At 40.5% G+C, this 25,240-nt stretch overlaps 2 protein-coding genes across 29 annotated transcripts in view; one reads left to right on the top strand and one right to left on the bottom strand.

Annotated features, from left to right (window-relative positions):
• Positions 1-25,240, bottom strand: part of LOC111595460 (protein muscleblind) — a 191,203-nt gene that overhangs the window by 47,050 nt on the left and 118,913 nt on the right. Inside the window, exon 1 of one of the 27 annotated variants that reach the window (XM_030222707.1) lies at positions 12,011-12,038. The exons of the other annotated variants lie outside the window; for them this stretch is intronic. The gene's annotated coding sequence lies outside the window, so the exon portion shown is untranslated. Of the gene's footprint in view, positions 1-12,010; positions 12,039-25,240 lie in introns of those variants that run through there. 27 annotated transcript variants of the gene reach the window in all.
• On the top strand, positions 206-1,310 carry LOC111595482 (suppressor-of-stellate-like protein). 2 transcript variants are annotated; one of them, XM_023309253.2, is made up of 3 exons: positions 206-325; positions 393-944; positions 1,016-1,310. In XM_023309253.2, the coding sequence occupies exons 2-3, from the start codon at positions 400-402 to the stop codon at positions 1,182-1,184; spliced, it is 714 nt and encodes a 237-aa protein (XP_023165021.2). In that variant the 5' UTR covers positions 206-325; positions 393-399; the 3' UTR covers positions 1,185-1,310. The 2 variants fall into 2 exon arrangements, with proteins under 2 accessions (XP_023165021.2, XP_023165020.2); XM_023309252.2 differs by having other exon boundaries at positions 380-944.

Genomic DNA, 25,240 nt, shown 5'->3' with positions numbered 1-25,240 from the left:
TGCGAGAAATATCGTTTAAATAATATTTAAAACAAAATGCACTTTGCGCAATGCATCGCTTTAACTTATTACAAAAATATATTTTTTATATTAATTTTTTATATTATTTTGTATATCAAGGAAAATTAATGTTAGCACATATTTAAAACATAGCAATCTTTTCGATTCGGCAGCTTTCTTGGAGAATGACGTTTATAAAACTTGTTAGCAACTCGCATTCATACATTCAGCCAGACGAGATTCAGTCAGACGCAGCTTTCTTTAGCACAGTGTACATATATATATATTTACATACAGCAACGAGGAGAAGGAACAGTACCCACAAGTGAGCGCACAAAGTCAATTTCGGTCGACAAATATTCGGTCTAACTATATATAGACCTACACAACAGCTGACACATGTCCAAAGCAGACGGTTCGTGGATCAATTGGTTTGTTGGCTTGCACTCGAATGGGTTTCTGTGCCGCGTGCCCTACGAATTTGCGCGCGACAAGTTCAACTTGACGGGCCTGGAGACAATGGTGACCAACTTTCAGGACACTTTGGATGCCATTCTCAACTCGGAGTTCGATATGCAGAATGGCTTCGATGCGGACGACTCGCATCCCGAAATGGCCGAGCAGCTGTACGGACTGATCCATGCGCGCTACATACTGACGCGGCGGGGCATCTCGGACATGTGCCTCAAGTACCAACGAGGCGACTTTGGCGTTTGTCCGCGCACCTACTGCAATGAGCAGCTGGTGCTGCCGCTGGGCCTGACGGATCGCATTGGCGAATCGCACGTCAAGGTCTATTGTTCGCGCTGCCAGGACATCTATCAGCCAAGCGCACGCTGCGCCCTGCTCGATGGCGCCATGTTTGGCAGCAGCTTTCCACACATGTTCTTCATGCAGCTGCCGCATCTGCTGCCCGAGCCGCCCATTGAGAAGTACACGCCACGGTCAGTTGAGGCAACTCAAGTACAATTCATAGCTCTCTCTCTCTCACCATATCATCTTTATTTACCCGCAGCATCTATGGCTTTAAGCTGCATGACCTGGCTCTTCTGCCGCCATCACCGGATGAGAGCGACCTCGGCGACTCGACCAGCAAGGAGCAGTTGAAGCATTTGGAGCAGGCGCAGCCTGTCCAAGACGACAACCGGCCGAGCAAACGACGTTGTAATTTCGCATTTGACTAATTGAAATGTTCTAATAATTCAAAATTTAGGCTAGTTATTAAAGAAAAATGCGTTTTGTTGCAGTGTATTTGAATGCAAACACATCCGACTGAATTCTTCCGTAACGAACTGGCCAAATCACAAACACTTATAAAAACAAATTTGAGTTTGCCTAAGGCAGCTTCAATTTGATTAAATAAGCATATGCAAATATATAATAAATATTGAAATTCTTTTTACATATTTTATCATATTTGTCAGGCCAATATTAGGTACATAAATATAAAAGCCTTTAATGCCTTAATTCCTGCTCTACTATTGCTACTGCTCACTTAGTGTAAAGGCAGATTTAGTAGTTAAATATTTGCTTAAAGCTGCATAAAGTAAGTTGAATTTTGAATGAGCCCATCGAGTCGCTTAGAATGGACTCGAAAGTTCGCAACTGGTTTTTATATCCTTGCAGTCGTTTTTTGCTCCGCTTGGCCTTCAAGTTCGAACAGTTTAGCAAGTTCCATCAATGTCAAAGTGATTGTAAGTTGGCGTTGTCATTTCTCTTGCTATTTATAGGCAGCTGTCAAATTGCAAATTGATGCCAGCCCCTCACGCCCAACTATCCCACTTCCATGCGTATGTGTGCCTCGTCTGCCTGCCAGAGCTCCATAATGCTTCACTTTGCAACACACAAAATATACATAAAAATGTTTTCTTACTTTTATAATTTTTTTCATATTTCTTTTTATACCCTGATCCCATTAAAAATGGGAAATCAGGGTATAATGGTTTTGTGCAAATGTATGTAACAGGCAGAAGGAGGCGTGGCAGACCCCATAAAGTATATATATTCTTGATCAGGACGACAAGCCGAGTCGATTGAGCCCTGTCCGTCTGTCTGTCCGTCCGTCTGTCCGTCTGTCCGTCTGTCCGTCTGTCCGTCTGTCCGTATGTGTGAACGCGTGGATCTCAGCATCTATAAGAGCTAGAGACTTGAAATTTTTTTTGTAGGTCCGTGTATAGCACGCGCAGGTCAAGTTTGTTTCAAATATTCGATAACTATTCGCATTTAATTGTTATCGAATAAAAACATTATTGAAATGCAGTAAATAAATTATATCTCGAAAGTCTTAAGAGCTAGAGCCTCCAAATTTTGTATTTAGTCTTATGTATATTTTATGCAATTTTGATTTTTGTTGGATTTTGGATACCGGCTCCAAATTCCCCCAAATTCTTAGAATTTAAGTTTAGTTGGAGCTAGGGCCATTATGTGAAGGCGTTTGCATCTCAACCAAGCCAATAGGATATGTAGATCATATGCTGAAAGTTTCATTAAAATCCATTAAGTAAAACAGAAGTTATTAAACAAAACGTTTGGCCAATTTGCAAAAGCACATGTCAGCAGCGCCACGCGCACGCATTTTTCCTATGCGTGTGCACACATACATTCAAATGCGTGCATTCTTTTCTATTCCAAGAATTGAAATTGCGATTGAATTGTGCTGAATTATTAGCTGCTACTTATGTTCAAATTTGCAACAACTCGCGAAAGAAGGGCAGTGGCTGCGTTGGTATAGGCGCCGCTCGTATGCAGCTTGGTCCGGGTTCGAGACCAGAGGAGATGAAATGTTTTTTATTGTTTTATTTTTTTTTTTTAGTTATGAAGTGGCGGTGTTGGTAGAGTTTGTGCACGTTGCGCAAATAATCCGGGTTCGAATCCTGGTCTCGCAATGTCGATTTTTATTTGTTTTCTTTTTTTTTTAATTCTCGATACAAACTACGGAAAATATTACAAAACTCAAAGGACTAGGATCAGGGTATCTCCTAGTCGGGCACCCCGAGTAGAGCTTTCTTACTTGTTTTTTTGTAGGGTGGGCGGCCAAAAAAGAGATGCGCGTAGTTTGCCTTGCTGCTTGTCAAGCCATAAAATGTTATCACAAAAAGTATTTTCCAAGTCAGTGCACACACAAAAGTGCTAGACAGAGAGGTAGAGTGTGTGTGTGGGACAGACAGTGCAGTGCGGAAACGAGATGGCTGCCAAGATTCAAAGCAAAAAGTTGCTGCAGCTCTCTATCTACACACACACACACACGCACACACACACTCACACAGGTTGAAAGTTACAAATAGAGTTGCCATAAAATTTCACATGCTTATCACGTGCGCTCTACCAGCACACACGCGTTGTCTCTTGGTCTGCCTGCCGACAGATGGCGCCACAGCGCAGAGAGAGAGAAAAAGGTAAAGTAAACTTTACTTTTTGTTTCGTTTTTTTTTGTTCGCAGACTGTACTCAATGTTAAACTCTTGACGCTTAAAAGCCGTGCATGGCTTGCTTTTATTAGCGGAATTGTTGTTGTTCTTATTGTTGTCAGCATTTTCACACGTCACACACACCTGGCATCCGTTATGCGCCAAGCTTAACTGTACCGCGAGAGTGCACAAAAATATTGCGTTCATTTGAAATTGTTTGCCGTTTGGCATTGATGTTGCTGCTGCTGCTGCTGCTGCTGTTGTTATTGGTCGATATGTGTCCATTTTATTGTCATATTTATCAACAATCAGAGAATAACAAAAATGTTCTATGGGAATAGAGTCGTTGTTCTCTAGTCACATTTTTTGGCTGCCTGTCGCCTGGCATTGACGCATTTTTCTGCAAAAAAATCGAGCTACACACCATTTTTGGCCAAAAACAAAAAAAAAGATCAGAAAAGGAAAAGTCTAACAACAACAAAGACAACAGATATGTCAAAATGCCTAGCGCGAATTTGAAATTGGCTTTTCTTTTTCGCTCTTTTTTCTGGTTGTTGTGACAACGCGAATGCATTCAGCAAATGGAAAATATGCGTGTGTGTGCGCTGCATTGTTGTGGATTGAACGAGTTGACATATTGCACAGATACGATAAGAGCAAAAAGCGTCTGTGAGAAAGTCGCCCCAAGTCATGGCAAAAACACAGCAAACATCTTCTCAGGCTTAGCCAAAATGTGAACACCACAAACATTCACTTTCTCTCTGTGACATTGGCTTACGGAATTTCGAGTATGCAAAACGGAAAATGCTCAATAAACTTGAATGTGACTTTAATTTGGAAAATAAATTGAAGAGGCAATTGCCAGATTCAAGTGTCTAGCATACATATATATAGAGAACAGGCCTAGAGAGCTCGCTCTGTCAGTTTCATATTCAAGAAGGAAATTCTACATATTCTAAGCCGGACATAGGTGTAGTTACAAAGATATTTTATGTCCCTAGCACAACATATATTCTTAGGGATATATATTTTAATGCAAAACAAAGACAACAATAATTAAGCACCTGCCCTTTCCAACGACCAGAGGCAACTGCTGCTAGCAACTAAAAACTCGGAACGATAAATTTGCAAACAAATCTTTGTCTAAAACCTCATAAAAATGCATATAAAAAACTCAACAGAAATGGGCCAAAATGGCAACAAAACTCAATTAAAATGGCTTAAAAACTAACGTGAAAATGCTAAAGAAACAAAACGAAAAACTTTTTCGCCTGCAACATTTTGCATTTGGCTGATAAGCCCAAAAGTCGACTGCGAAACAAAAATATACAAAAAAAAGACTGCAGACAAATTAACGCGCAAATTTTTGGCATTGAAAGCGGCATAGAAAATCTGCAAAAAAAAATAAAAAAGAAAAACCCCAACTAAACAAACACAGACCGAACGACAGTCAGACGGACAGAAAGACAAATATAGCCACAACTGGCGTAATGCAATGTGAGAGAGTGCGGCATACTTTTTGGCGCTGCAGAAAACTTTTGCCAGGGCGAGGCAGAGGCGAAGGGGCGGGGCCAGAAGTTAAGCATGTGTGTTAAACACATGTGACCCAGAAAAAAGGCATCTGTAAATTGCGATTGTGCCGGAGCTTATTATGAACTGATTTTGGACTGGCAAGCGCCTAATGCTTTGCCATAAACTTTGCTGTGGATTGGCACAGAAACACAATTAAATTAGTAGAGATAGAGAGAGAGAGAGAGAGAGTGAGAGAGAGAGAGAGAGAGACTACTCTTACTATTACATGCGAGCAATGTTGGCGATACTCTTGTGTATTCAATTTACATACATATTTAGAGCCATAAAACGGCTTCCGTTTAATGATGGCTCTTTGGCTATTCGAACAATTTATGCAGAGGCAAAACATGAAAATTTGATTTTCATGTAAATTTTCCTTTTTTATACTGTTTTATATGCAGCAATAGTTGTTTGCCCAACCAGGTGCAATAAAAACAGAGAGCGAGAGAGCGCCGAGCTGCTGCAAAGATCGTAACGGCCGCCAGCTGTGTAGATTCGAGTCCAAGGACTGACCCCTTAATCTGCATAATTTGCGCAAAGAGACGAAGAAAAAAAGGAGGAAAAAAGAAGCAAAGGCAGGCAAAGGCCCAGGCATTATAAATAGTCCAAGATATTTATTTGTAATGAGACTTGTGCCTGGGGCGGAAGCGTTTGCTATTGCTTGGTCATTGGCTGCCCGGAAGGGTAGTTAAGAAACTGTTGGAACTTTTGCTTTTTCTTCGATTAGAACTCTCCGTGTGTGTGTGTGTGTGTGTGCAACAGCTGTTGAGGGTTCATTTTTTACTTTTGGCGCAAAGTTCAGTCTAATGATGACGACCACTGAGTTATGTTAATGATAAGACCCAAAAACTTGATTAAAAACTAAAAACCATCTTATGGACACTCAACTTTAGCTTCCACATCAGCTTGAAGCCCGATGATTACGTCTCTACCCACAGCAACTGGCAGTGACTGGCTAGTGAGTTGGCTTAGGGTTCATTCAACCAACAGCTGGCATATTATAGACCACAAATGACATTTTATTATTTAATCAATTTGCCGGACAGGCCGGCCCACCATTAACTATATTTCCGCATAATTGAATTTATGATTCAAGTGCCCACAATTTATTATTGAATGAGCAAATATGACAAATGACTGTGAGGCCAGCCAAACGATTAACAAACTTTTTAAATATAGTTATTTGTGAGCCATAAATAAGTATGACTTTTGCTTCATGACCTTTGCTAGTTTATTGATGAATGATACAGTCAGGCTCATAAAATATTTAAGGCATTTCTCTGACAACTTAGTTTAGTTTGTGTCTGACATGTCCCGGTTGTTTAATCTTAAAAGTTCTTGGCAAAAAGATAATCTTCATAATAAATCTCAAGATTGAGGCCTAGAAAACTTACGAAAGGAAGTTCGCTCTTGGTACTTGAGAAAAGAGACCTCAAAGTGTTAAAAATTGGTGACAAAATCCAAGAGGAGGCCAGAAGTGCCTAGAGAGACGCTTATTCAAACAACTTGGCTAGACATTTACGTAATGCAGCTCTAAGATTTGTTAGCTCCCGCACAGAGATAGGCGCCAGCAGTGTCAAGACCTACCTGATCGAGTCTTGACTTACCATCAACAAATATCAAATGCCCACATAATCCTTCCCTGTTCCTCTTTTCTCTTCGATAACTAACTTTAAAGTTTAATTCACGTATTCTTAAAATTCCTTAAGCTGCACATTAAAATGTTTTCCATTGAATTAATAATCAATCACAATTTCTAGCCATTTATAGTAGATTCTTTCTCCTGTCCAGCTGGATTTGTTGTCGAATTATCATTATGTACCTCCTGCTGGTCGAGGCTTTATATCGAAGTCCCTGAGCCATTTAATGCAGCTTTGCTTGGCTTTGGCCAGTCGGGGGAAAGCGAAATGAATTTCTCATGAGCTGCTCAGCTGTTATTGTCGCTGTTTTGGGTGCGCTTCGAGCAGTTGGCTCAAATTTCTATATGTGCCCATAAATATGGGGAATGGCAGAAATATATATCGATTGACCTGCACTTATTTGATGAAGTGGGACACCAGGTGGACATTCTGCCCCTGCCTCTCACATCTCACCTCTCTCCTCAGCTCGCCACTCACACGCTACTGATAGCTGTCAGTGGCAGAACAGCCAACGCTTGATTGGCATTGGTAGCGGCGGGTGTTCGATTTTATTGTCGCAATGAAACACAGCACGGAGCGCGCCAAAAGGGCGCTGCTAATAAGGACTAGACCTGCTTCTATCGGGCTTTCTTTTTTCCCTGTTTCTGTGCCCAGCATTTGGCAGCTAAACTTGACAGGTGTTTGCTGCGGGGCGTGACGCGGCGCAGGACTTCCGTTTGCCAATTTTAAGTGGTTTAAAATACAGTCGACTGTTTAATTATGCAGGGCACAAGGCAGCGAGCACAATGCTTGAGGCCTACGGCGAAAAACCCAGCCGTTGCCATTGCCACTGCCACTTCCACTGCCCCCTGCTTGCCCAGTGGCCGAAATCTGCAGGAAGCAATTACGTGGGCGGTGGTCTGAAAAGGGTCTGAAATCGGATAGTGGCTGAATGTGTGTGTGTGTGTGTTGGTGTGGGGTTTAGTTTAGCGACGGATTCTGAGACCGCTTTCCGAGGGGTGCGAGTGACTCATGCAATTTACACACCCAACGAACATTTGACCGGGTGTTGATGACGTCAGCTTAGCGCCTTCGACAAACATCAGGGTAAGGGTGAGCATTGGCCAACAGCTAAGCACAAATCAAAGTCAAGCGAGTTTGTATTGGAGAAGGCACTGCGGCAAGTTCCAACTGGAGTCTCCATAAGATATTCAAGACAATTGGATATACTCGGTTAGAATGAGAGAGTGAGAGAGCTAAAGAGGGTAACAGCCAATTGAGGGTTGTTCAAGAAATTTACATATGCGTGTGTGTGTGTGTGTGTGTTGAGCTTGAGTGATATGTTGAGCCTAAGAGCACTGAGAGTTGAGTCAAAACTGAAGGGTGTCGAAGAGTCTAACTTAAGAGCTTGTCTCTGAATTGGTTATTAGGGTAAAGCTGTTGAAGTGATCCAATTAGCCGGCCACACAAAACCCACTCAAGGCAGCGCCTAGGTAACATCGATCCCGACTGCTAACTCACAAACTCTAATTACAAAGTGTCAATAGGCCAGAAACTGGCGAACAGTAAAGTTTCGAGGCAATCACATTACTTGCAGCAACTGAGTTGCGTAATTTCCTAGTTTGCCCAGCCGCGACGCGACTTGGCTCACATTCAACTTTAATTAAAAAGAATAAACTTTCAAAGAGTTTGGTATTGTCTGCAACAACTTTTAGCCAACAATAACAAAGGACAACTGAGCGGGCGCCTTTGACAGCAATTTGACAGGCATCGCAGCCAGCAACAACAACATTTACCCAGCTAAACAAATAAAATAATAAAAAATGAATCTAAAAGTTAGCTATGTTAACGAGTAAATACCCTTAGAGATGGTTGTAAATGTTCTATATCGAATTTAATGTCCTTATAGAATATATAAATGTTAAGATGAAATGGCAGACTCTTTAGAGTGAAACTTTTAAGGTCCTATTCTTAGTTTAAGTAGATATATAAACACATATAGATTTATGTATATATATATATGTTATATAGAGGACTTATGCAGTCTTTGGCTTTGATAAGTCAGTGCTCATATGAGAGATGAAAAGTAACAATTTCTAACTGCAGATAAGCCAAAAATATCTGATGAAAGAAATGGTTATAAAGCTAGGGCTCAATATAACTATTTCATTTCTACTATTTAGTGATCTGATTTACCACGACATCACATGTGCTCAAAGCAGAAGAGATACTATCATATATAGTAAGCTGACTCGACTCTGCTTTGCTCATTGCACCTTTAATAACAAAGCTGAAATACCCGCTTCTTAAGCGTATGCCAAAGGTTAAAGAAATTCCCAAATACACCCACTGTCCCGTGTCAACTTAAGGGTTGTGACACTTCACGAGAATACCGCCAAAGAGAGAGCAGTCAGTAATTCAAGTGAGAATGTTAAACAAATTTGTTGATGATTGTTGGAGGGCAAGTATTAAGAAAAAAAAAAAAACAAAAAAAAAGCAGAAGCGTAAAAAATGAAATGACACCTTAACCTTTCGCCGGATCGGGCGAGTGTTGTGCGCCGCTCAGAACAAAGGCTGAGAAGGGTTCCGGATATGGGACACCAAATGAAGAATGAAAATAAAAAACTAAAACCGGGCGAACCAGATCGAAGGCAGCAAATGCGACGAAGTGCGTCAGAGATTTATGAGCGTGTGCCCGGCTCGATGTCTTATTATTTATCTTTTCAGCTCTCTCTCCATCTGCTTTATCTTTTGCTTGTTCTTAGCATGCTAATTGCGTGCGGCGTCTGCTTACGGGACACGTTTCCCTCAGGCACTGCGATCCGTTGAAACCAAAGCCCAAAACTCGAGTTACGTGTGGAACGTGCCGCATATTTCAGGTTTGCCTTTCACTCGCTTCTGCTTATTGAATTGCTGCGCATTTGGGACACTTCTCCTTTTTTTCGCCTCTCTTTGCACTGAAAGGCCCATCTCGAGAGGCATTCTTTGCATTCATGCGGGTAATTTATGTAAATTTATTGCGCCTTTATCTGAAACTGGGACTCTCTTTGAGGCGCGTTCCACTGGCGCGTGTTTGCTGTCAAAATATTACGTTCTGGTGGCCTATTGCCGCGGCTTAATCAATTAATAATGAGAATGTGAATGACTGCAGATGTCATGAACCAAAGCACGGGCATATCGAATATGGTTATGAATATCATATCGATACAGTATGCAGAGAGAAAGTGAGAGGCAGACATTGATATTCATTTGGGTAGTTATATATTTGGCTGTGTAATGAAGTGAGCTACTAATTGGGGTGAAAGGATCTAACAACATGGATCATTAAAAATGAGTATGCATAAGATATATATATGACTATATTTTATATGAATGTCTCTGTCTCTATATATCAGGCTAAGTGGTAACTAAATATGTTATTTTTTTAATATAAAATAAATATAAAATATAATAAATTAGAGGAAGCTGATCTATATCAAGTTGCTTTCTAGTATTGATTTCCCATCGTAGCCTGGCTATATCTGATTCAATTACAAAATTTGTTTCTCACACGCAGTTGGCACACTCTTAAATTAGACACAGCCGCTATCTGCTATCTGAACTTATCTAAAGTTTTATCGCTGTTGCGAGCATTCGCTACTGCACATTGGCAGCTGTATTTACATTTATTGATCGCTTTTACCCCCATGTAACTAGAATTTGTACATAACATGCATATCATAAAGATATTGTGCTAAACCCCACAAATAATAACAAAAGAACCCTTAACCCTCCGCTGTGAACCCCATTTTATTTATTAATATGCCCCTTTCTACTTACCCTCGGTTTTTTTGGTATTCGAGCATTTTGCCATTTGGTTTTATTGTTTTATTTGGAGACATTCGACAAAGACACCTCCCCCATTTCTCCCCCCATAATAAAAGTCCCGAACAAACTCAATTACATAATAAAAATTTATGAACGCAGCAAAAGGGACATTAAAATTTTGCGCCTATCCAAGCTGCTCGAGCTCTTTGCCCATTGCGGAATGTCTCACAGTTCTCTATTGATTTGTACCCTGTTGTGATGTTGCTGCTGCCGCTTAAGTCACATTGAGGACCATGGTCAGTACATCAAGTTAAATCCACAATCATTAATACATTTGAGACTTTACCAGGGATTCGGATTGCGATTGGGATTGGTATTGGTATTGGTATTGGTGTCGGCAATCGCTGACCCTCATTTATACGTATATTTCATGTAATTCATCTCAATAAAATGCGAAAAGTCCGCACAGCAACAACAAATCCGATGGCAACTATAAAATATATGTAGGTCCAGTTTCAGTCTCAGTTCCGAGGCACTGCATAAACAACTGCCAAAAGATAGAAATCACCAACGAGGACCGAGTGGAGGGCAGCGTTGGCTGGGCGCGTGTCCCATTGCGGAATGGGTTGGCCTTTGACATCAAATAAGGTTCAGGGCACAATACACGAAAAAAAATCAACAAAAAGGAAAACATACACAGAGCACTGTTTGGGGTTGCATGAGCTCAATTTATGCAAACACATGAGCGCGCCGTTGTAAGGAGTGGGCAGAGCATAGTATTGCCAACAAAACTATATTTATAATAAGCCGACTTGACCGAATCTCAACGCCAGCTGCTAATTGTGAAACGTGTGAACGACTTTCGCTTGACCTTCAAAACTCAACCCCTTTTAGGGGAAATAATATAATAAAAACTGAACTTGTTATCAACGCAAAATCAAACACAAAACGCAGACTCACAGATATTATGGGGAAGACACAATCGAAAAGATGAAATTCTAAACAAGTTTTTCATGAAATTTTTCGGGTTTCTAATGATTGGAGGCCCTGGGAAAGACAGTTCAACCCTTGAGTTCCTCAGCCGAAAGATGCTAAGCATCCTAAGCACTCGCCCAACAATATATTTATAAGCACATTATAAAGCATTGTTGTTGCTGCCGGCCACTGGCCTGGCTTGGCCTAGCCTGGCCTGCTGTCCGAGTGTTCTTTGTCACATGCAGAGCTCAGCATATTAATGATGCCATGCATTGTCCAGACTTCTCAGAGGAGTTCAACTTGTGTTTAGTTTTCCCAACCCAAATCCCAGCCCCAACCCCAATCAATTTCATATAACTATTCGGCAACCCTTTTCGTCTGCTGCTGCTGCATATGCACATACATAAATTAATTTTCTTGTTCGCTGAGTTTGATTTTCTTCAAGGGTTCGTTTTGGGTTCGTTAATGATGATCTGCATAAATATGTGGCTCGCACAACTTGTGGGCAGTCTGAGTAGATTTGTTTTACGGAATTTCTATATGCTATAGCTGCTCTCTACAATAGGGTGTGAGCATTTCAATGTAATTCAAAATTTGCGCCTTGTCTTAAAAAGCTGATTAAATTACTTACAGACGCCTGAGTTGCAAGAGAGTGTGAATTGAGTGATAATGATTATTTACCTGCAATGAAAAAATGTGGATAAGAGTTAGATTGAGAATATAATATAGTAGAAAATTTACATGTTACATTTCTACAGTGGAAAATATCTAATTTGGCAATCCATAGCTACAAAATAAATTAATAACTCAGTGGAACACATGAATAGCTTCACTGGCTTAGCTGCATTGTATTTGTTACAAATAAAACTATGTTTAAACAAATTTTCTCACAGTAATATATGATCGTGGTATATACAATATGTCCTATCCATTAAAAATAAAAGCAAAATGTAAAATGTGAAATCCATTTCTTATAAAATATTTATTAAGGCACTCATCTCACAATCAAGTGAATTTCTGCTAAATGAACTACCCTTAACAAATCAGAATTTCCATTATCTCAGCTAAACCCATGCTTAGCTCATAGAATTTAACGTCATAAGATGCCTACAGCGTAAACTGTTTGGGCACATCAAATTTCGTAGTGATTTAATGGCGCGATGGATGTTAATTGTTATAGACACAACAATCTATTAAGCAGCGCATACATCTCATTCGGGGTGAGTTTCAGCATTCGATGGAGCATTCAGCACGTTAGCTAAATAGTTTACAAATCTATATAAATTGTTTGTGTGTTCGTAGCTCACCCTTTGCCGCCCCTTAAACACACATACAAACAATTAGACTTGAGTGGACGTCGCACTTTAAATTAAGTCAAATGCTCAACAATAGAATGACAGCTCCTAAAAGTAGGCAAACAATGGCAAATGCCAGCAGAAGGCACTTAGTCACACACACACACACACAAAGAGAGATAGACACACCTCAGTGGGCCATTAAATTTAGCTGACCATGCAATGACATCCAGCAGATACAAGATACATTTCGGACTCGCGCTCACTTCAAGGCCATTAAGCGCGCGCGCACAAATGAACAGGCAAATAGCGAAATAACAGAATAACAAAACAGCAAAATGGGCTTTGAGCTGCCTGCTGAGGCGTCAGCGTGGGCAATTTTTAGCACTTTTAGCAGCCAAATCCAAGCAAACCGCAAAAAGTCACGTATCCAGCGGCTCGTGCAACAAGATGAGATGCCAGATGAGATGCGAGCCGTTGCGATGCGATGCGATTCGAGCAGGAGGCGGCCTTAACAAGTCAACAAAATGCTCAAGTGTTTCAATATATGAAAACGCAGCGCGTTTATATGATGCGTGCAGTGTAGTGTTATGTAGCGTAGTGTAGCTTACCCCTTACCATGCCAACACTGCTCGCTGGGGTCTTAAGTGAAACCCTTAAAGTGCCTGGCAACGCTAGCAACGGCGACGCTTTAAGTGCTCAATACGAGCGCGCCAAGGGGTAGCTGCAGATGCACTGAGCGAAAAACTAATAAATCTACATGATTGAAAGGCAGCTAACTAAATTGCGCCAGTATGTGGCAATAATAAAATAAATATATTTTAGCTGAGTCTTAAGTTATTTTATTTTAATCTTAAATTAAATTAGAAATTTTGTCTTATTTTCTTTGTTTCAATTAACTTTGCTCATCATATTTAATTTAATCAATTTCTCTCTGTGTATACGTAGCACACTGTCTTTGGCCAACTTATGTCCCATATGGCGCAGGGCACAGTTCACTTCGGCACCTACCCCCACACCCGAATCGACCAATTGGCGAGCCTTAGACACACTGCTACAACAGCAACAACAACCGTAGCAGCAACAACAACAGCAATGAAATCTTAATGCCTTAATGGGCCACACAATCTAATTTACTTTTGTTTGCTTTGCTCCGACTTGCGCTCTCTGTCCGTCTGTTTGCTGTCGTATTTGCTGTCTCTGTCTTTTGCTATTTCGCTGTCTTTACTATAAATGATTTTCTGTATGTTTGTTGTTGGTTTTTTTTTCCTTTCTCTGCGCTGGCTTTTTATCGCTGTTTTATGTATGTGTATTTGTGTGTGTGAGTGATTCGTTTGCTTTTAATTGTTGTTGTTGTTGTTGTTGTTGTTACTGTTGCTGTGGGTTTTGGCCGTTGCTAATGCCGTTAGCTTTGCTTTGCGAAATGTATAGCTGCTTTTGCTGCTGTTGTTGTTGTTGTTTCTGTTGTGCTAGTTGTTGGCTGTTGTGCTTCCTAATCCTATTAACAATGGCGGCAGCGTCGTCATCGCTTTTGCTTCGCCTAACCACGCATAGACGACTATAAACGAGTATTTTTTTCTTTCATTTTTTCTTGCTTTTACCGTTATGCCATACGACGCCATTTTTCATATGGTTTTTTGTTTATTTCTTGTTTCTTCTTCTTGCTGCTCTTTTATTGATTCTACTACTGCTCGCCGCATTTCAGCATTTTCTCGTTTGAGTATTTGTTGTTTTGTACTTTGGCTAATTGGTTTCAAAGTCCATTGACCTCGATGAAAGATATAGGTAAGTGTGCTTATTGATATATGTGGAGAGTTGAATATACTGCAAAATGGATCTACACATAGAATTGGGATTTTTTCTTCTGTAAATTAAAATCTTTAAGCTCCATCCCTATATAAAAAAACATATATAATATATATAAGTCTTATAATCAAAAGCTATTATTATTAGTTTTGTCAAATTTATTTGATGTATATTACTTTGACATTGATATCAGCCAACGACAGCTTTAGCTGTCATCAATTTGTTTAACTGATAGCAAATAGTATATGCATTGAGCGTTTATTGAGCTCTGCACCTTTACAAAAATAAATATTGAAATAGCAAAAAAAAATATTTGAATACTCCATTCCCATTCACAAACGCAATCCCAACTGTCTGTGACTTCCGCCTCGGGGAATTTGAGATCTGTTAGGCCAACCGCCGTCTTCTTTCATGTGCATTATACTAAAAATTTCCTACAACATTCTTGTGCAGCACAAAGACAGCTTAATCCCAGCTCACTATAAATCACACAGATGCACACACGCACGCACACACACAGAGACAGACAGAGAGAGAGAGAGAGAGAGATAGAGAGTGAGAGAGTTGGAAGACATAGTAAGCTCCCAGGCGCATATCAAGTTGAGTTTAAATATTCTAACATTTTTTTTCCAACCATTTTCAGTATTTTTTTGTAGCACTTTTATTTTTTGCTGTTTTGCAAAGCTGAAATTCCCTGAAGCTTAACAAGTTTAAGTTGGCTGCAGCTCAAAAAGCTTGCAGAATGCCTTTTTATCTAACGCACACACATACACACACACACACGCACACAGACTTCTACACGCGACTCATTTTAGCAGCATGTAAAATAGTTTTAAATTATACACCGAGCAGCTGAGCAGTCGAGCAGCCGAGCCCTGCGAGTAGCTAGAGAAATTCTAATTTAATTTTAAATTTGGCATACCGGAATAGGGTGTCTGCGGCGGCAGTAGGGGCACGCAGCTCGGTCTCGCTTAAAGTGCACGAAACTGTCTCAAGTTGTTTGCCATTTATTTATATTTCATGCAAATTAACTGCAGCAATAAATTGGCAGCAACACTTGCCGTGAAAGCAGAAGAACTGACAGCCAAAGTGCAAAAGATTCACCAGCAGCAGCAGCAGCAGCAGCAGCGGCAGGATATGAAGGCATTTAGAGTGATATTTAGTCAGAGTTAGAGCAAAAAAAACCCCTTTTGTTGGCGCCAGAGTTTTGACAGTCGCGACATTTTCTGCTTGTTTACCGCCTTTCAACTTTTTAGCCCTGCCAGAAACGGACTTTTTTCCACCTGGAAAATGCTCAAGCTCAAAACTCTTTGGGCTTTGCTTTCCCTTTTTTCTCCAGCTGGCACATGTCAAAATCTGCGACAGATGCGTGTGACTCAACCTTTTGGCTGTATCTATGGGTGTGTGTGTGTGTGCTGTCATTTGGGGCACAAGTTTGATGTCTTAGCAGTCGCTGGCTTAACTAAATTAAAAACTATGCCCAAAAACTTATTCCGAGTGAAAATCTTTGCAAACTGCTGAAAAAGGTTTGCAAAAACTTTCCGAAATGCAGCTTAACTTGATTAGGATTATGGTAGAGAAAGTAGAGTCGAATGAATATATGCATATGCTTTCATTCAATTGCATATAAGCTAGATAGGCTGAATATACAATAAATGCAATTAAATTCTCACTCCAGTGCGTTGTCAGACACCGGATCGTGTGTCAGTATAAGAGAACTTTGAATCCGCGTATGTATATGTTTTTCCTTTACTCTTTTCGCTCTTTTTCCCAATTGTAATTTAGTTAATTGAAAAACGTAATACACCCGCCGGTCCACGTGATGCTGGAGAGGTGGATTTTTTTCGCCTTTTTTACTCGTTGCGTTTTAGTGCATTGCGTTGCTTAGCAGCAAGCTGATGCCCTGCAGTAGCTGTCAGTGCAATTTGCTCTTTGATTCTTATATCGGGCCATTGTTGTCAGTTGGCTAAGTGCTTTGGACAGTTGCTTGTCCAATTTTTGACAATCGATTAGCAGATTACGTCTAATTTTTTGGCTAGAGACCATTTGTACACATTTTTATTTAGCTGAAAGTCAATTTTAATATAAAAACTTAAGCCAGCAGGGGCCGCAAATGCATTCAAGTTAAATTAGCTTTCGATTCCACTTGGCAACACACAAAATTTTGTACATAAAATCAATTACTCAACACTCACAGCTCAGACTGCCGGCAGCACTTTACAGCATACACGAGCCAACTGTGTGGAGCATGTCGCTAAAAACTAAATTAAATTAGAATAAAATGGGCACACACAGAAAAAAAATAGAGGAAATAGCGTGGCAGAGGGGTGAGCTGAACTACAGCTTAATGGAGAAACTGGCAACTAAATGAAATCCTTGGCTGTCTGTCGAGCATTTGGTATTTATGCAAACCCAAACAGGCCCGCGGCGCGCCCTGCTGTGTGACCTACACTTGGCATTTTAGTTAATTACGAATGCCGTGCAAAGGATTCGGCGGCATTGCCCAAAAAATTAGAAAATAAAAATGTGCAAAAATACTTGCCGCAAATTGTTAGCCAAAAAGGGAATTGAAAAACAAAACAGAAAGCAAAATAAAGGAAATGCCTTGCATTTGGTTGATTGTGCCGTGGACTAATGAAGATTGCAGTTGAATGACAGCTGTCACATAAGCAGCCACACACACACACACACACATAGAGACACATGTGGGATGGCTTAAAGCCAGCTGCTTTAAGGTAAATCGGGCCAGTGCACATTTGGCTTATGCTTTGACTGCGCACTGATTACTTTGCCAGCGCCAAGAGAGGCAGCTAATCATTGGCATATTGTTAACTAGAGCTGCTGCTGCTACTGCTGCTGCTGCCGTCGCAACTGCACTTTGTCAGTTTTATCCGCAGCCACAAAGCCGCACTAATAACTTGCATAACTCCGTTGAAAAAAGCGACCCGGCCAGCACTTGTATTAGTATTATAATGAGCGAGCGCCTGCAAGTATGCTTTGGCTTTTTAACATAATGGCACTCGGACCAAAGCCCTGTGTCCTCGTCCTTTGTCGCTGCTAATTAACTTGTTGCGTCGTTTAATTAGCCCAGCTACTGGACGAACAAAAAAAACTACACACAGCTAAATCCATAAAAAAACCTTTGCGCTTTTTTCTTTTATTCGCATTTTTTATCAGTTTTTTCAATCTGGTGGCTGGCGCATGTAAATTATGAACATTATACAAATAGCACAAAGTTTTTTAATTAACCAACCGTTAGTGAGTCACGCGCCCCGCTTCGGCACACACACACAAAGCGATCGAAAAGCTAAAAGCAAATGCAAATAAATTTAGCATAGATATTTATTACGGCCAAATGAGTGCGAAAAAAACAAATAGCCAAAAATATTGAGACAGAAAAATTGCAGTTTTCAACTCAACTGACACTTGGCACATAAATCGAAACAGATACAGATACAAATGCATATTCGGCAGAGATGATGAGGCGAGGCCAGCGTAAAAATAAAATTCAACCGAATTTCATAATTAAATTGCCCAAAAAGTGGATCACACGTTGTGGCAAGCACATGATGTGGCAGCCAGACAGCCGGATAGCCGGACAGTCAGATAGTCAGACAGTTTGCTCGCATCATTCACATACGCATTCATTCATTCATTCATACATTCATTTATTCATATGCCACACGGCAGTTGCTGTTGCAGTTGCAGTCAAGTAGTTGGAGTCAAGACGTCGCCTCTCCCAGAGCTCGGCACTTCTATAAATAATTGCAAGCGAATTTGTCAAGCGTGTCAGGCATGCCAAAGGAACAGGCCAAAAGAGGGGCGTGGCAGGGCAGGGCAGGGCTGGTTCCGCATTTGCTGCGACAAATTTGCGATGTCTTCGGCTTCAGGCTGTGGCATGCAAAGTGCGGCAGCTTGAGTGCAAATGTTGCGCCATTATGCTCTATGATGAATACAAGTATCTTATAGATACTCTACTCTATGTACACACACATCTATATATATACATATATATGTATAAAGTTGTGTGTGTTTGTGTTGCTAAAGCAAAATGGAAGTTGCAAGTGAGCAAAAGGCAGGAGTCGAGCAGCAGCAGCAGCAGCTACGTGGTGGCAATTAGTTTGGAATTTTTCTCACTTTTCAAAAAGCATTTAATTTGAGTGTGCGAGTGTGTGTGAATGTTAGCAGTACAGAAAATGAGTATATATAACATATATTAATAGAGTTCTTTAACAAGCTATGTGCTTAACTAATCAGAAGCAGAAGCAGAAGCTTGAAAGATTATTTTAGTAACAGAATGTTAGAAAATTATAAAGTACCCAAAGGAAATAATGTTTTAAATTAGCGAACTGAGCGCCAATAAATCGATATCTACTTATATAAAGTAAAATTGCTTAAAGCCTTTTGGATTTGAGCTGTTAAAAAGACGTTGAGTATGCACTTGACTGATTTTAATATCAAAAGCTTAACATAACGTAGCAGCTCAATATTCAGCTTCTCAAAAATTTAATTATTTTTTTATTTTATTTTATTACTTTTTCTATCAAGTCAAACACACTCAAGAAGATATAATTTATGTAATTTTAAAAAACACTAAAACGTAGGCAAAATAATATCTGCTTATATATTCACAGACACAATTAAGTTGACAAACATTTTAATTATCGATAAGTTGATTTAATCTGTGACTCTTGGAGCTTTGCTTGTTTTTTGCTCCCTCCTCGCTTTGATCCTCTTTTTGGCTTTACACAATTTGCCAAATTACATTTAACAAAACATGTGCAAGGGTCATGGACTAGGAAAGTCCTTTTCACATTTTTGGGGGACTAGCAATAAATAACAACAACGAGCACTAGGAGCAGCTGAAGGCCAAGCGTTTTGCCTTTGCTTTTTAATTTGTTCCAACAGCGGAGCACAGCCCTTTCATTTTGGTCTAAAAGGGACGCGTTCTGCGGTCAGATTGCCCAGTGGAAGTCCGACGCCGAGCTGGAGTCAATGCGTCGTCTGTCTGGCTAAACGGGGCCACCTGCAGGCCAAAGCAGCCAGCTAGCTAAATATACTCCCACACGCCCCCACCGCCCCCTCCCGGCTCTTCGCATTTTTTTGTTTATATTTTGCACCCTTTTTTTTCAGAGTTTCATTTATTTTTTTGTAGTATTCTCTGTGTATTTGTGTGCGGCCGCTCGGTTTTCAAGTTTTGTGGCAGTTTTGCGTGTTTGCTTATAATTTTGTTTGAGTTGCATTGCCACGCCCAATGCCTACCACCCACCAACGGCCAGTGCAATAGGAACCACCGAAAACTACGCGACCGGCACACAGCAAAATTTTGTAATTACTTTTTCATGCAGCAATTAAAAATGGCGTAAATAGCAGAAAGTGGGCGGCCAGAGTGAGTGAGCCAAAGCTGCAGATAGAGCTGGGGATATAGAGAGCAAGCGAGAGAGCGCAAGCAACGGACTTGCCCGCAGTGGAGTTGCCGAAAAGTGAAGTTTTATTTTAGCTGCTATTTTAAGTGGTTTTTCGCCTGTGTTTTCTATTTTTTCTTTCTATTTACAACTTTAATTGAGTTAACCAGGAAGTGCGAGGAGCAGCAGCAGCAGGAGGGGAAGGGCTGTGGCAGTCAGTCAGAAATAGGAAATTAAATTACGCAACTTGCAGTCTATTGATTTTGATATTAGCAGCAATGCCAAATTTAAGGGCTGCCACATATTATATATATATCTTCGTATAGTACAACCATATCTATATATGAAAAATCTATAATAATTCGTATTTAATGACATGCACAATGAAAGGCTTGTTGCTGCTGCTGCTGTTGTTGTTGTTGTTGTTATTGGCAGCGTCATTAGCGCAAATTACAAGCAATTAAATACGCGCACGCCCACACGTATACACACGCTTACAAAGGCAGCTTGTTATCAGAGAGAGCGATAGAGAGTAGGGGAGAGAGTGAAGCAAGTCCTTGGCATAAAAGAGCCATTGCAGTGGGCAAATGCATTAAATTAATTGAAAGCATTAAACGCAAACAATTTAGAAGCGCGTGCAATTCGCTGCAAATGCCTTTCATAGACTATGCCAGCGCCAACTGGCAAAGGAGTGTTTGAGAGAGTGAGAGTGAGGAGGAGAGAGAGCGGGGGGAGCTGGCTTTCAATCAATTTGCAATTACTTAAAGTTCATTGAAATGCGCTAAACACGAAAACGTCATAAAAATAGAGTTCGCTCTCGCCACTAAAATGGCGAAATCGAAAATTGTGCCATAAAAACGTGCAGCACGACTAAGCCGAAACAAAATAGAAAATGTTGCATAAATAATTGAGTGACTCATGTGAGTGTGTGAGTGTGTGTGTACTACTTATGTTGTGGGCCCATGCACATGTGTCGTATTCCCCATGGAAATCAACATAATATCAAAGTAGCCAGCCAACATCACTTAGCTGATATGGCTCAAAGTCTGCAAACTGCATTTGGTGGTTGCTTTATGGCCAAGACGAGACGAAGCTAGAATTGTGAGGGGAGGCGCGCCGCTTGTTATTGACACGCAAAGTTGTGTAATGCAAGTTCATGTATTTGGCTAATGCGTGTTTCGTGTAAATTCACCGAAAACTGATTGCGAGCAGACAAGACTGCCATGGCGCCAAATCGAAGCAGGCTTTTTGGCGCTGCCACTGAGCACCGAGACATGGCTATAAGATGCCCAAGATTGTTGGCCCGTAAAAGGGCAGTAAGACGTCGAAATGTTGTAGCTTTACCAACCATTTGGGGCATTTTAAATGTCGGCATATCTGACTGCTCCAAAGTTATGTTATTTGATTTTTTTTATTCCCAATTTATTTGGTTTCATTTGGGAAATCTCTTGAATAGGAAAAGCTTTCGATAATAAAGTTTTTTTTACTATTCTACTCTTTATTGAACATCCAAGTTATTGTTGGTTTTCCATTATATTAATATTAGGGCTAATATATATATATATATATATATATATATTTATTGTTATAGAGAAAAAGCGAATACACATTTGTCTATCTGAATATCGATAGGCCACATGCTGCCTATCGCCTATCGTTAGTTTGACGAGCTGGATGGATGGCCCAAATTGCTGTTATATTCTGCAGCAGCTGCTTAAGTTTCAGCTAATTTGCACTAATTCAGTTGGTACAACACTTCATCTTAGGACCGAGCGATTAGCACACAAGAATCAAAAGCAAAATACCAAAAAAAAGGAAAAAAAAATAGAGAAAAAAATCCGAACGAGAATTTTGCTTTGTTGCGGCGCCTTTTGACGCTTTGCCAGGCGCATTTTTTGTGCCTCAACTGGATTTGTTGCCAATGCTACTGGTGCTGCTGTTGCTGTTATTATTGTTGTTGTTGTTTTTGCTGGGCCTACAAGGATAAACATCTAGAAAGGCGCTTTGCTGCATGTAAATGGAAAATAAGTTGCCGTCGCCTTCGCCCAACCCCCCGGCGCCTGTTCACTAATGTAACGCTATACTTTGTTGCCCGCCTGTCCGTCCGCCCGTCTGACTATCTGTCTTTTTTTGTCTGTGCCATCAGCCATTTGCTATGCTTCTCGCTTTTACCTTTGCGCATTTTAGTTGCCTGAGCGCTTTTTGTTGGCCTCTTTTGTCTCAGGTTTTTGGTTCGGATTTTGCCTGGCGTTGCTTTGTTTTGTTTTGGCCAACTCTTGCCATGGCAACGCGTTAAATAATGCTAACGAATGAGCCACACACACACACACACACTCGAATGTTAAGTGGATTCAGAGCACCACCCAAAAAAATAGCCCCTGTTCGTGTGGTATTATGCCACACAATGCCAGGTAATTATATAATTTTATTTATGGCCAGATAAGTGTGGCGAAAATGCAATTAACGTCTATGGGCTTTAAAAATATACACTGCAACGTTTTGGGGCAGCTTTAAGCTACGGCCACAAAGACTCATAACTTCAATTATAGAAAAACAAACGTTCCAGCTACCAAATGCAATTTATTCATTTGCTTATTTGGCCAGACGACAAGAGAAATAAAAATAAAAACACAAACAAAACAAAAATAAATATATAAATTTATTAAACTATAATTCAGCTGGAGAAGCGGAAAAAGCACTTTGCAACTCACACCTAAAGGCGGCCGCAGGCGCCAAAGGCGACGAAATAAAGAGAACGAAAAGTGGCCAAGGCGCGACGCAAACGAAAAACAAATAATCAAAAAAAAAAAAAACAAAAAAAAGGACAATGCAACAAGGCGCCAGCAGAGGGATGTACACACGTACATAAACAACTGAGCATAGCCCAGGCTGACAACAAAAAAAAGAGAGGAGAAGTAATAATAAAACATGGCCAAGCCAGGGCAGAGTACAACAATAAGGAATGCGACGTCCTGGCAGGCAAATACTAGTAAATACTTAGAGCGAACTCGGGCGCCGTATCCTGAATGCTGACAGTCGCTTTTGCAGTTGCTGCTGCTGCTGCTGTTGCCGTTGCTGGCGCTGGGTTCTCGCGTGCTCGCGAAAAAGTTTTGTTTGCATGTCTGCGGTACATTTCCGCGACAGGCACAGCCCAACCAAAGACCATATGCCCATATAAGCTACACATCAAAACTATGTATATATTTATATATATATATATATACCATAGCCCATGTCCTGACAGCAATAAAACTGAAAGAAAAGTGGAAACACGGCGCTAAAACTGCTGCAAATTATAGGTTAGAAGGCTCAAACTAAAATTATATAGAAGGAAAGCAAACAGCACGAGCAGCTGAACATAGTTGGGTTGATTTTCTAAAAAGGGGTTAACTAAAGGGCAACTAAAGGGTAGCTAAAGTGGAAAGTGTCCATATGATATCGAAATAATCAATTTTGTGTACGATTGCTAACCTATCAGAGAGATTTTTAAGTATAAATTGGCTTTTTATAATTTAATTTTTTTTTAACAATAAAACATTTATAAAAAATGTAAAAAATAATCTTTCTATATCTGCCAGACTTCGTGTTTCTGTTACAGCATCTTAAATGTGCCCAAAATATATTTTTTACTACTTTCAGATACAGATTCACACGATAAGATTATTTTTGCTTCAGCTGCAGACTTTTGCTATCAAATCTTGTTGGCCTGTGCCTTAGGACAGCAGCTTAAACTAACTTTTCAATTGATATATTTGGGAAGACATGTTATCGTTATCGATAACACGCAACTGCAAGTGAATCAAACTTTACGCAACTTCGCTCAACTGCAAAATACATCGACAAACTTGAGTATTGCGTAGCAAACTGCTGTAATTTCTCACTAATCTAATGATTGTATTAGATGGGTAGTTTGAAGCTAAAGCTCCCCTCTTTGGCGTTCAGCAAAGTCAAACGACGCCATTGACCCGCTGTGACCACAACAGACCAGAACAAAGCGCAATTCGTGTTTGTACGCGACTTGGAAATGTTTTTCGACCTGCAGTGGCAAGGAAAAAGGGCAAATGGTGCCACGGCTACAGGCTGGCAGTATCTGTGTAGCAAGCCAACCGAAACGTAGTTGCCAACTTCTAAAAACTACCCACACACACACACACACACACAGCTACACACTGTAAGGACGCTAAGTAAAGTGACTGACTGGCGCCATAATGTCGCCTCGCCCCTTGTTCTTTGTGTGTGGCACTGCGTGTTGTCTACTGCCACACAATGTGGCGCTTGTGTATCCCTTTTCACACACCAGCAGCGCCACCCAGCACCACCCTGCGCCACCTTTATATCATGCAAGCCACCACAAGCCCTTATACCTAAGCCAACGCGCTTTTTATTGTGCTTGAGTTCTGCTTTGTGTTGTGTTGTGTAATATATGAGTGTGCGTGTGTTGTTGTTGCTATTGTTGTTGTTGTAAGTAATAGTGTTGAGTGTTGTTTTTCAGTGGCTGTTCGCTCGCCGTGTTTATTCGCTGTTAATAGAGCCAAATGCTCAGTTCGCTGTTTGCTTTAATAGATATTTATTTATAGGAAGTTATGGCAATATGCAGAAGCTAAATAAAATCATATTTATGGCTACAAATTAGAGTTTTCTATGATTATGCACTGTTTTCAACAATAAAATAGAGTATATTGGTTTATAAGTACAAGTCTTTGTCGCTTTGCTTGACTGTGATGAGCGTAATTTTTCTATTAGCAAAGATATCTGGAATTTCTTTTAATCTGATCGATTTATCGATTTTCTTCTTATTGCCTAGTGAGCGTATCTAGTCGTCAGTTTTATTTGTATTTTTGTATATTTTTCACATAATTTCTAATATTTTTGGAGTCGGGTTGGGTCAATTCAAGTCGCTGTCGCAACGCTTGACTATTTATTTATTTTCATTTTGTTCTGGCTACAGGCTCGATAAACATCGCGTTGCCAAGTCGGAAGCCCTCTGACAATGACAAGATTTACAGCATCCCAAAGCAGAAAAAATACAAGCCAAGTAGAATTTGCAAAAATCGAAAGAAGAGAGGTAGAAGGAGAGAGGGCGAGCGTGTGAGAAGCGGCCCAAATCAAAGGCTTTGTGCCACAATAATCTGGGACCACATTTGAGATTTCAATGAAAGCTGCCACAGGGAGAGAGAGAGAGAGACGCACATGAAAATGATTTATTTTCCATGTCGATAAACGAAAGAAAGCGAAACTTGAAACGTCGCGTCGCCTCAGCTCCCTCTACTCGACGGCTCGAGCTCACTTTTTGGCAATAGACTTGGGCCAAGTGTAGCGAATGGCGCATAACATTTTGCACAATAGATTGAGCAT

The sequence above is a fragment of the Drosophila hydei genome, unplaced genomic scaffold (genome assembly GCF_003285905.1).
Source record: "Drosophila hydei strain 15085-1641.00,03,60 unplaced genomic scaffold, DhydRS2 tig00000060-arrow-pilon, whole genome shotgun sequence".
NCBI lineage: Eukaryota > Metazoa > Arthropoda > Insecta > Diptera > Drosophilidae > Drosophila > Drosophila hydei.
Note: the sequence above shows the minus strand (reverse complement) of the source record. Positions and strands in the feature narration are given on the sequence as shown.

Coding starts and splice junctions, on each gene's coding strand:
- LOC111595482 (XM_023309253.2), top strand. CDS start 400: ATGTCCAAAGCAGACGGTTCGTGGATCAATTGGTTTGTTGGCTTGCAC. Junction 945..1,015: donor ATTGAGAAGTACACGCCACG/GTCAGTTGAGGC, acceptor ATTTACCCGCAG/CATCTATGGCTTTAAGCTGC.